Source organism: Pezoporus flaviventris, unplaced genomic scaffold, assembly GCF_033815535.1.
Source record: "Pezoporus flaviventris isolate CSIRO_AGI_PZ_B2104156 unplaced genomic scaffold, CSIRO_AGI_Pfla_v1 ptg000154l, whole genome shotgun sequence".
Lineage (NCBI taxonomy): Eukaryota > Metazoa > Chordata > Aves > Psittaciformes > Psittacidae > Pezoporus > Pezoporus flaviventris.
Window position 1 is genome coordinate 1,580,922 of NW_026892702.1, and position 12,713 is coordinate 1,593,634.

General features: G+C 56.9%; 1 protein-coding gene across 1 annotated transcript in view; it reads right to left on the reverse strand.

The window, feature by feature from the left end:
- Positions 1-12,713, reverse strand: part of RGS3 (regulator of G protein signaling 3) — a 74,785-nt gene that overhangs the window by 59,980 nt on the left and 2,092 nt on the right. The window contains 7 exon segments of the mRNA XM_061479591.1: positions 1,220-1,280; positions 2,048-2,116; positions 2,926-3,020; positions 3,652-3,710; positions 4,252-4,302; positions 10,335-10,373; positions 10,376-10,480. Of these exon segments, the coding sequence (XP_061335575.1) occupies positions 1,220-1,280; positions 2,048-2,116; positions 2,926-3,020; positions 3,652-3,710; positions 4,252-4,302; positions 10,335-10,373; positions 10,376-10,480 (479 nt within the window).

A 12,713-nucleotide genomic window follows, 5' to 3' on the forward strand; every position in this document is an offset into this window, starting at 1 on the left:
GAAACTGAGGAAAGGGGAGGTATCCAGCAGCATTATGCAGCACCCAGGAGCCAGGGCCAGCTCATCTCAGCCCCTGCTGAGGTCCCAGGAGGACCACATGCCCCAGTATCCTCCTCCCACCAGTGAGAGCAGGTGCTGTGCACAGGTGCTATGCACACAAACACTCTGTCCTCTCTGCACACTGTGACACTGTGAAACTCCCTGCCACAATCTGAAGAGGAAGGGACATTTCTGGGGAGGTCAAATATGACCAGAGGCCCCTCCATAGGAGGGCTGCAGTTCAGAGCCTTATCTTCACTGTTATAAGAAAGCTGCATCGTTCAGAGGAGGCCATGCTCAAGCTGCTTCTTACCCTTTTCTCAGGTCATTGCCACAAATTGCTTCCTTTTAACCTCTTGCTAGGGAGTGAATTTCCACACTTCAGGGGATGTATTAACACCTGCACAAACCCCTTCTGGCTGCCGAGAACTCTGATGTACAGAGGACATGACCAGGGATGAAATCTCTGCCCACTGGCAGCAGGATGATACATTTCTGTGTCTGAGTGGATCAGCAGTCAGTCCCAGCAGCAGCCCCGCGGGGCTCTCCACGAGAGCAAAGCCAGCTGATGTGAAAGCTGTATTACCAAGCAGCAGCCAGGCTGGGGCAGCAGCACTGTGACTAAACCCGCAGCAGGGGGGACATGCATCCTGGCATGGAGACATCCTTGCAGCACCACTGCCTCCAGGAACAGCCCAAGACCTCTACATCTGCCCCCTGCCCACCACCACTGCCTCCACTGCTGAGTGGAGGGAATCGGGCAAATCCTCCTCAGAGGAGCATGTCCCCATCACTGCACCCACTTGGCCACCGCTCAGGACATGTCAGATGCGACATGTGCCAGACTGAGCAAGGCTGACCTCATCTCGTCCCCCCAGCAGGCAGCACTCACTGGGGCCACCTCTCTGCACCCCCAATTGCTGCTACTCTGTGTGTCCCTACAGGTGGAAGTGACAGTCCCTGCCCTAGGATCCCTCCTTTCACAGCCTCCCTGCCTCCCACAGTCACACCAACGTCAGGCTCACAGTGGCACGACCTGGGAAGGGGACCAGGGAACTCAGTGGGCACCCTTTGTCTGAAGTGGGACCAGCCTGCTCCTGCCCCTAGGATGCCCCACATCCACCCACCAACCTGAGAGACAGACCCCACACCCACACGCTGCGCTCTGGCACTGGGGTACCTTGTCCATGGTCAGGAGGGACTTCACACCAAAGCTCATGCAGCCGATGAGTTCACTCTGTCTGCAGGAGAGGCACAGACCATCAGCACTTGTGAGAACTTCCCAGGCATCAGATCCCCACGAGCATCCCTTTGCAGGGAGCCCACATCCATCTCAAACTGCCCAGTCCAGGAGCCAGGCAGTGACTGGGATGTGCCTCCCTCCCCATGCTTTTAGCAAGCACAGTGTAGCCACATGGCTGAGCTGCAGCAGGAGCTGGGCTCAATATCCTGGTCCCCCCCCAGCCTACCCAATGCTGGCAGGAGCTTGGCTGAGGAGGCAGATGCCACTTGCCTCAGCAGGCAGCATAGCCTGCAAAGTGCCAGACCCTTTGCTGCTGGGCTCTCCTCCTCACTGCATTGCCCTCAGAGGTAGGGAAGGCCCCTAGCACACAACCAGGCTCCAGCCAGCTTGGCTTTAGCCAGCAGTGTAGGCACAAATGGCTGCAGGAGTTCTAATCACTGGTGCAGCTGATGGCTACCACACAGCAGCAAAGCCAAAAGAGCACAACAAGGGCAGGGTTTACTCTCCATCAGCCTGGAGTGTTGAGGTGCTCACCAGCACAGGCTGCCCATGAGGACGACCCTGGCTGGGTGTCCCACCAGCAGGTCCCAGCCCCACTGCTCATGCCCCTGCCTCACCGGCCTGTAGCCTTCATGTGGGCAGCCCTGATGTCAGGGCCAGCCCTTGAGGCCCATGGCACTGGAGGAGCTCACAGGGGGGGTGGGCAGGTTCACTGCCATGCCAGCCCCATTTGAAAGGTTTTGTGGCAGGCTGGCAGCCCCTTACCTGGAGTTTCTCTCTCGGTTCCAGACTGTGACAAGGAGACGTTTCTGCTCATCCTCCTCTTGCACTGGGCTGTAACAAGCAAAGGGGACAGCCCATGAGCTGATGACACCGCATGATCTTCCCCTCGCAGCCAGGGACCCCTCACGCTCCTCAGAGCCAGATCTTCTCCATTCCCTGCACTCCCATTGCAACATCACCCCAAACATCAACCTCCTCAAACAAGCCACTGTTCCACCAATTGTCTCATTCCTGACAGCCAACTGCAAAGGGATGTGACCCCTCCTGGGCAGGCACTGGGGACACCCTTCAGGTTGTTTAAGAGGAAAAACAATGCTGCAGACAGACACACACCCAACACCAAAGGGTAAATGCAAGGAACAAGCCACAGTTCATGATGCTGCAGGGTGACAGAGGTCTGACAAAGACTGGTTACTGAGCAAAGCCAAGCTCTATCAAAACAGCTCCATCCCCATGCAGACATGCTGTAGCTATAGGAAATCCTTTTACCTTCCTCATTCATCACAATGCCCATGCTACTGCAGGTGCAAGGTGTAGGAAATGGAGTGTGCTTGCCCAACTCCTGCCCAGCAAGAGAGTCCAAGCGTGCAGAGCACTGCTGCCATGCTGTGCTGACAGCTCTATGAGCCTTCATCAAGCTCTGCCCAAAAGTTCAAGGCATTTCAACTATAAAAACCCAGCAGAATAATGTCTGTCACTCCTCATCTCAGCAGCAGATCTGCTCATGCATGATGCATATTTGTTATGGATCATAATGCACGACAAACATGGGGTTTAGCTTCAAGAGGGTGCCCCAGGACAACAGCCACGTGGACACAGTAATGGATGGACCAGAGCTGCCTCTGCCCTCTCATACTCACAAGAGAAAGTGCTCATGGAAGACGGGGTTCTTGCTGTCTGGCACAGTCTTTGTCTTCTGCCTGCTCCTCCAGTCAGCATCTGGCACTATGGACATCTTTAGGGAGGGAAACAATCAGCGTGTCAGTGCTCCTAAAGCCAGCCCTGGCACAGCACAGCCACTGCCATGGGTGGCTGAGCCTCACAGCTCCAGCTGAGCCTGTGCTAACAGTGGATTAGATCACTCTATGGGGTCCAGCACTTGCATTACAGAACTCCTCGGGGCAGCGGAGGGCAGGAAAAGAGCAGAAGAATCAAGGACTGGTGCACACGAGTGATGCTGGCTGGTCTCTGACTTGCAGCCCCCTTGCAGGGGAGATGCTTCCTGCACTGTGCACAGCCCTGGGGCAGCCTGCCAAGGCGACCTCCAGGAGAGCCCAGAGCCACCCTATGCTGGCCACACTCCTATCGCCACCAGTGGGATGCCTCTACAATGACTGACACAGCCCTCAGCAGGGTCCTGTTCTCTGCTTTTCTGGCTCCATGCTGACACCGTGCCAACAAAAGCCATGAGCCCTGCAGCACTGGGCAAGGGACCAGCCACCTCCCTGCATGCTGTGGGTGCTTGGCCAGAGCAGGACAGAGTGGGAAAGGGAAGGGACAGGCAGGCCAGAGCACACGTGGAGAAGCCAACCACAAAACCCCAAGAAAGCATGAAGCTTGCAGAGCAAAGCCTGAGCAGAACCCACCTTCACGTAGGAGTCGCATGGCCGGTGCTCCTTTCCCATCAGACCTTTTGCTTCCATGACTGGAAAGGAAACAGAATTGGTCATGGCCCAAAGCTGAACCCAGCTCCTACCCCCCCAGGATGCTGCACACACCTCCCCAGCAGCCTGCTCTCACTGGGCACCCACAGACACGTGAAGGACCTGGACCAGGGCAAATACTCTTGTTGAAATACTGGTGGTGGTAAAAATGCACCATTTGGAGGTAATGGAACGAATTGGAAACCCTGGAAAATGGCTTTGGCCAATGTAAAAGACATTTTATTGGAGATAAAGCATTTCCGATTTTCTTTTCCAAATGATACTTGACTTTTTTCTCTTGGAGTTAAAGAAAAAAACAATTTATATGAGCAGATGCAAAACATATACAGAAATGGTCCCCAGAAATTTCAGGTTGGCCTCCAAATCAGAGAGCTCCCAGTCCTGCCACTCTACCACAGCTGCTCCCCACAGCCACCATGAAGCTCCAAAGAGCTTAAAGCAAGGGCACGGCAGTGCTGCCCCCATCACTAGCCCACCCTGGCTCTGGGGCCACTTTGCCATGTGCCCCATGGAGGTACTCACTGTGCAGCACCAGGACGCGGTTCTGCACCTCGACACACAGCTTCAGCTGGCCTGGGGGAAAGGAGAGGAGAGGACAGTGATTTCTCAGCACACAGTAAACTGACGGCAGGAGACAAGAGCCCATGGCAGCAGGGAAGTGGGAGCACCGGGATGAAAGAGTCACCACGGGGTGGATTAACCCTGGTTGAACAGAGGGGTGCAGATGCTCAAATCCTGCTCCCAGCCCAGATTCAGCTTCCCCTTTGCCCCTCCCCTGAGCTGCTGGTGGGCAAGAGGCTGCCGACCCTGCAGAAGGTGACGATGGGCCAAGCTGCAGACAGCCTGGACAAAGGACAAGGACAAACAGTGCCTTTGGTGGCAGGAGCACACCAGCACAGGGTCTGCCGGGGCAGCCTGCGCCATGGCACTAACCTGGTTTTGTCCATCCGCTGCTGCAGGACCTGCTCCCTGCTGCTTCCCTCATCTGTCCAGGAAGGCTTTGGAAATGGCAAAGCCTTAAGAATCCCTTTTCGGGATTCACATCCAGCAACAGTTCCTTTCCACTGGCACTATGGAGCAGGAAGGACGCAGTGACAGCACAGCCCATGCAGCATCCGCAACTGCTCACAGCAGAGCCAAGAATAAAGCCCAGCCTTTGCACAGCTCCAACTCCCACCTGCAGCTCCTACTGCCTGTTGAAATGCCCATGCCAGGACCCTGCGTTCCCACCTCTCATCATGAGCTGCAGTTTGTGCTTTTCCAGCACTGCCTGGACCTGTTTGCCAGCAACTGATTCCCAGCATTGAAAACCAGAGCAGTCATAGCCCTGTGCCAGCTCTGGGAGAGCCCCACGTGTAACCCCTGCTGAGCATGGGCACGGGCCCAGGGCAGCAGCTCTGCTCTGCCAGCTTCCCAACAGGAACACACCGGCCTTCCCATGCTCCAGCAACCCTGCATCAGCCCTAAACTCGATCCACAATGCTCACACTGGCAACTGCCAGGGTCTGGGTGAGACTCCATGGCACAGAGGGCTCTGAATTCCCAAGAGGATCCCTGGGAGCTGCCGCCTTGCAGCCTGGATGGGATGTGCAGATGTTAAGGGTGATGCAGGGTCTAGGAATCATAGGATCAACCAGGTTGGAAAACACCTTTAAGATCACCAAGTCCAACCTTTAGCCCAGCACTGCCAAGGCCACCACAAAATCTGCATAATTGCTCTGAACCAACCCCAAACTAAATCATTCCCAATGCTCCTGGAGGATTAAAACATCGAAAGCATTGTTAGCACAACACTCCATTTAGCCCAAAGCAAAATATCCTCTTTTCACTTGTCCAGCTTACACAACACAACAAATATGGAAACATCATTTAGAGACATCTAAACAGCTTGCAAACTAAACCCCAGTTTGCAAAACACACACCCAAGGGCCTGGCCTGCTGGGGGTTGGGGGAATAACTCATGGGCTTGTAAAACCTGAAACAAAAACCTCCTTTTTTACTCAGAAAAATACATTTAAAATCTCTCTCAGCTCACATTTGTGTCCATGTGTGTGCACATGTGGAAATGCACATCCTGCAGTTATATACGAGTGACAGCAGGGTGAGAAAGGACAAGCACCAGGCAGGGTAGGTCAGGAGAGCTCTATTGCAGCTAACAGACGTACAGCAGTGAGAACACTGACCCCTGTTTCACTGCCACCCCAGCCTCCCGGACCATGACTGTAACCCCTCTGCTATCTCCGGATCTCTGGCTCTGCGGGAACCCTCTCGCTGCTCCACTATTAGCATGGAACAACCGTTACAGCATGGGAGCAAAATGCCCCTGACCAACCAAGCATGATGAGGAGTCCGCCCAGGGTGAATGGGCCCCAGGGAGGAGAAAGGAAGCTTTTGTGCTGGTTCTTCAGGGCAGGAGGCTCGGAATCCAGCAACAGCCTGGGGAGGGCTGGGGCTGCTCAGCTCCTGGGGTAGCTCATGAGGCACAGTGAGGGATCAGGTCACACAGGATCACAGCCTCTAATGTGCAGGACTGCTGCTTCTGGTGCAGGGACAGGCCAAGGGGAATGGCTTTAACCTGCCAGAGGGGAGACTGAGATGAGCTCTTAGGCAGAAGCTCTTCCCTGTGAGGGTGCTGAGGCGCTGGCACAGGGTGCCCAGAGAAGCTGTGGCTGCCCCATCCCTGGCAGTGTTCAAGGCCAGGTTGGACACAGGGGCTTGGAGCAAGCTGCTCTAGTGGAAGGTGTCCCTGCCCGTGGCAGGGCTTGGAGCTGGAGGAGCTTTAAGGTCCCTTCCAACACAAACCAGGCTGGGATTGTATGACAGTGCCCATGACCCCTGTCTTGCAGGCTACACCAGCACCAAAGAGGTGGGAGAAAACAGGCACTTTTGACTTCTCCACAGATTGTCTCCTAGCAGAAGGGATGTGGGAGGAACAGATGACATTTCTCTTAATGCATTTGATCCCAAATGTCTCCAAAGCACATGAAGGGACAAATCACACGGCCCAGAACACCCCAGCCAGCCCTTCTGCCCCAGAGAGGTCCCAGCCTGCTCATGCCAGGGAAGCACCCATCAGCTTTGTAAAAATTCCAGGGCTGGGATCAGAGCAGGAAGCTGCTGCTGGAAAGAGCCGGTCCCGCCTGAGCTGGCAGAAGGGATCTGCTGCACCAGTGCCTGCACTTGGACAGAGCAGTTGCATGCTCATGCACAGAACAGTGACCTTCCTCCAGACCTGGCTGGGCAGCAACACAAATCAAATCAAAGCAAGCTCTTGGGCTGCATCTCCACCTCACTCCAAGACCAGAGGCTCAGAGAAAAATTATCCTCTAGGTTTATCCCTTTGGATACATCCCTAACACAAACTCAGGGAAACAGCTTCAGCAGAGAGGCCCTGGCACAGCTTGTCCAGGCCACCAGTGCTCAGTAAAGCTTCATATAAATGAAAATAGGTGCAGGGAAAGGCCAAAGGGAGACAGCAGAGCAGACAGCTTGCCTCACAACAGGCCCCACACACAGCTCCCTGGGCGCACACCCCATCGCAGAGAGAGGGTGCCCAGGCCACCATCCATCTGTGCCCCACAGGGCTGGGAGAGGCAATTCAAGCTGATGAACAAAGCTGGCACATGGAGAACAGGGGGAAACCAGCACAATATGAACAATCACAAGATAGTAATCAAGCATTCCCACCCACAAGAGAAGCTGGCGAGGCTCAGGGAAGGGACACATGAATGTTCTCCTTTGGGAGCAGCCCTGACAGGCAGGAAAAGCTGCTCCTGATGATCTCTGACAAACAAAATTTGGGGATCTGCTCCTGAAATGCTTTTTTGGTTTATTATGGGAAAAAAGCAGGTGTTGCCCTGGCTGGGACAGCCGAGAACCATCAGCGCAGATATCAGGGGATTCTTACCAGAGGAAAGCAGTGTCAGAGAACTGCTGGGGCTGGAGGTCCCCATGGGCACAAGGCAGAGCACCCCCAGACCACCATCTGCAGCCTCGAGCCCTGGCACTGGCCCTTTTGAAGGCCCCCTCTTTGGTCACGCACATGGAGAGGGCAGCGCTGGCCCTGTCCTGCTGCTGCTCTCCTGCTCCAGGTACACACCACCACATCTCTCTGGGATGGTCAGCCCATGAAGGGAACTGCAGCTGCTGAAATGATGCTTGGCCTGGACTTGGTTACAGAGCCAAGAGGCACCATAAAATTCACATTATTTGGCATGAGTGAGTTCTACAGACAAAGACAGGAGGGTTTCAGCTCCCAGGCTAGGCTGTCCTCAGCAGATGGATGCTCCCAAGCCAAAAGGGGGAAGGAGCAGCATCCCTGGCTGCCCTGGGAAGGGCACCCAGCTCTGCTCAGGTAACCCCCCCAGTTCCCTCTCTGACAGCACACACTGCACAATCACCTGCCCTGCTCACTAACACAAGCAGAGGCTTTAAAAGAAAACTACTGATGGGTGTCCAGTGGCACTGGGAAGGGTACCCACCTTCTGGTGAGCCATCACACACCACAGGCAGCAGCCAGGCCACTGCTGCTGGGCCAGCTCCAGCCTGCAGAGCCAAGTCACTTCTTCAAGCCCATGCAGCAAAACTGAGGCAACCACAGAAATACCCACAGGGAGCACAGAAGGAAACTGGGGCTCTGCCCTAGTGGGGGCCGCAGCTCCAGCCGCCCCTAGAGCAGTGGCAGCTCCTGCCCATCCAAGGGGCAGAACGAGCTGGGTGCCTGGCATCCATCCGGCTGCTGCCGCACACCGCAGCGCCTGCAGCTTGGCTTCAGGGCGCTCCCCATCTGCACGCTCAATGAGCCACGTTCCAGCTCAGCTTCAGTGCCTGCCGGGAGCAGCGCTGCAGCCCATTGCTACCACGGAGCTTCGGCCGTGCCTCGCTGCAGCTCCCCCCGCGCTCGCAGCCCCGCTGCCGGGCTGCAGGCTCGCCGCTTACCGAACGTGCTGAGGCAGAAAGAAGCTCCGAGGGGGGCAGCGCGGCGGGTGCAGAGCGAGACCCTGCGGATGCTCCCGGGCTCCATGGCGGCAGCACCCGGAGCTGCCCCTGCCCAGCCCGGAGAGCGCTCGGCAGGCAGGGACCGGCAGCGGGATCCCACGGGACGCGTCCAACCGCCGCCCGTTGGGACAGCGCCGCTCCCATTGGCCCCGCGGGTTTGAACAGGGACCGCACCTGCCTGAGCAAACAGAGCCGAGCCCCAGCCCCAGCCCCAGCCGCGTGTGGGGATGCGGGCAGCATCCTGCGCTCCCCGAGCATCCCACGGCAGCACCGGCCCACGGCCACGCCGCTCAGGCACCGGGAATGAGCTCCGGGGAAAGGGGAAACCTTGACACGCTTCTCCTGAACTGCGGCGTGCCAGGATGGAAGTAACCCGGTGGCTCTTGGTGCCATGGGGACTGCCAGCACATGTCCCACAGCAAACTCACAGCGCTGAGGAGCTTACTGCTGGCAAGCAAAGGCGTGAGCTAAGAAAGAGATGGCAGAGCATGGGTGCCTGCTTGGCTCTCAGAGACACAGAATCAGCCAGGTTGGAAAAGCCCTTTAAGCTCATCCAGTCCAACCATTCACAGCACTGCCAAGGCCACCACTAACCCATGGCACTGAGGCCTCGTCTCCACGGGGTGTGAACACTTGCAGGGACGGTGACTGCAGCCCTGCCCTGGGCAGCCTGTTCCAATGCCTGAGCACCCTCTGGGGAAGGAATTGTTCCTCAGCTCCATCTAAACCTGCCCTGGTGCAGCTTGAGGCCGTTTCCTCTTGTCCCATCCCTTGTTCCTTGGGAGCAGAACCCAGCCCCTCCTGGCTCCATCTGAAAAGGCAAAGACACACAGTCCCCCAGGCTCACGGGATCACTCTGCAGGGCCCCAGAGCTGCCCCTTCCATCACCTGGGAGCTGGCAATGCACCCACCAGCTCCAGGTGCTGCACCACAGCTCACTGGGAGGCACCCAGCGCTAACACCACTCTGGGGAGTGTGGGGGAATTACAGAGAGCTCCCCAAAGGCCAGGCTGTCCCATTCTGCTCGAATCCAAGTACTTCTGCTCCCCACAGTGCCAGGACCCCCCAGGGCTGATCTCCATCAGTCCCCAGCAGGGTGGACCTGCTCCCGCACCACCTCATGCTGTAGGAAACACCACACTCAATGAGTCTGGATCCTTGTGGCACTGGTGCGAGGCTGCGGGGTCCCCAGCAGCATGGGGGCTGTGGTGAGCCTGGAGCAGCCCCACAGGAGCTTTCAGGGTGAGAGTGGCTGATTCACAGCTCCCACTGCCCTGGGCCTGGGCAGAGGTGGGCAATGGGAAAGCTCAGCCCTGACAAGTGAAGGTTGGAGGGACAGGGGTGCAGCCCAGCACAGGCTGTGAGCAGACATGACAGTGGATGCTGCTGTCAGTGCTGTGAGGGCAGCTTCAGTTCCCAGACTGCATCCAGCTGGAGCATTATTAAATACATTGACCTCTCTGGGACAGAAAAGGACACAATCTCCTATAGATCCAGGGTGCTGGATGCACACCCCTGCCATCCTCCCCATGGCTGCCCCTCCACAAGCTCCTGGCCCTGGCTGAGCCTCCACTGGCCCACAGCCCCCCTCACACCCCATCACTCACCTTTCCCCTTCACCCGTGCGTGGCTGATCTTCCTCCTGCCCCCGAGGCTCCCCTCTGCTGCCGTGGGGAGGATCGTGCAGCCCCACATCGCCCCTTCGCCAGGGGCAGGTGCTCCAGCTCCAGCAACTGGGGACTCTGCCCTGTCCCTGCCAGAGGGAAGAGAAGATGAGACAGCAGGATGTGTGCACAGTGGACATCACAGGCTCTGCAGAAGGGTATGGCTGCACCTTGCCCCAGCCTTCCCCTGCATGCCCCGCTGCCAGGGCCCCTGCACTGAGCCTTCCCTGGCCAGCTCTGCACAAATGGGGCACATCTGCCCCCCACCATCACCCCACTGCTCAGCCCTGCCTGTGTGCAGAGAGGAGAGGAAGGATGGAGATCCCCTGCCTCCAGTGTCACAGCAGAACAGACGCATGCTCACACCTGAGCTGCAGCCATGGCCCTTTGGCACACAGAGCATGCACCCCAGAGGCTCTGCTCAGCACCCTCACTGCATTTAAAACAGACAACCAGCCCCATCAGGGCTTCATTAGTCCATAAGCAGCTTTCCAGGACACTGGAGATGCTGCCCTGCCACTGCTGGGTGCTCACGACAGTCTTGCAAGGCTCCAGCTCCGGTCCACACTGTGCTGATGTGCTGGGGCTCAGAGCAGCAGGGAGGCCCTGCACCAGGAGGACCTGGATGGTTCCATTGGGGCCAACACCCTGCAGATACAGCAGGTACAGGGGTCCCAGTCTGCCCCTCCTCCCCCACAGCCATCAAACCACCACGGGATCCCATCTGATAAAGAGGGAAGTGCACAGAACCAGAGATGGGAGCCTTCAGAGCACAGAGCAGGGGAACCTGCATGGCTCAGTAGCTCTTCAGGACCAGAAACTTCTGCCCAGGCTTCTCCCACAGAGTTCAGTGCAGAGTTAGTGCAGCACAGATGTCTCACATTGCCCTTATGCAGACCCAGTGCAAACACAGCCCAAGCTGTGGAGTCTCAGGTGAGTCCCCCCTACGAGGGCAGAGCAGTGTCCCTCATCCATGGTGTGCCCATGGCTGTAAGTTGGATAGAGTGAGGGTTGGATGTGAGTTGGATAGAATGCCAACACTATCCATGCAAGCAAAAGAGCCTGACCTGTGATTCTGGTGCAAGATGGAGCCCTCTGAAGCCAGGATGTGTCACTGTGGCAGGGTGTGCCAGGACACACAGCACTGAGCTCAGTGCCTCCACGTACCCCAAAACACCCCCCCAGCTCCATTGTCACAGCCCTTAGCCCAAGGGGCCTGGAGCAGAGGCAGCAGCTTGGAAAGGCTGTTTGCTCCTAGAAAAGCTGCCTTTTCTCCCAGAGCTTGGCTCATTCTCTGGCAGGGGCACAGGTTTGATTCAGCTGAATTTACACCAGCAAAACTGCCTGAAACTGCAGCAACAGAAGGGACAGAGTGAGCAAGGGAGGGATGCTCTCTGGACAGCCCAATCCATCACTGCCAACAGACACCTATTGTACCTCTGCCATAAATCACAGGGCATCAGAGAAGACACAAATAATGATTTGGAAGTCTCCAAAGGCCTCCAGACAAAAATCATGGCTCTGTGCTGGCAGCCCCACGCAGTGCTCAGCCCTAACCTTGACAACCTGCAGGCAGCCAGCTAGTTTCATCACAGTTATACTTGCCTCAAGGTATGCAGAGCCTGGGAAGGCCTTGCAGGACTCTCTGCTGGCAGCTCCCATACAAAGCTCCTGCCCCACGGTGGAAAGGAGCCAGGTGCCTCCTGATCCCTCCTTCACACAGCACAGCAGGATGTGAGGTGGATGATGCACAGCTCAGAGATCAGTGGAGCAAAACAGGCCCAGAGCTGAATCCACCTGGGCTCCCAGAATCACCTTCCTGCTCAGGGAAGCACCCACATCCATCCCCACAGATGCTGTGCAGCTGGAGCCTCCTGCACACAGGGGAAGGAGCACCAGGCACTGTCATGGGTGAGAGCTGTCAGCACCACCGAACTGCCCTCCTGCTGCTCAGCTTCTCAGCAGCAATGCCTGGGAGCACAATGGGCTCCAGCTGCCCCCACCACAGGGACCCAGAGCTCAGGGTGGGGCGAAGAAGGAACCCAAGGAAAGGAGTGATTTCATCTGTAATTGCTGCTCATTCAGCACAGCAGTGGCTTTGCTGCCCTAATCAAGAGGCAGGGGATACACAAGCCCTGCAGCACAGGCAGAGCCAGAGCACCAGCAGCCCCACAACCCTGTGCTTCTCAGCAGCTACAACATGCTTTCCTAATAACTCTGGATTTGAGTACAGGGGGAGATGGATCCCGATTTCCCAGCAAGGCTGACAGTGTCAGAGATGTGGGAGGCAAGCAGAATCCCAGCCTAGTTAGTGTTGGAAGG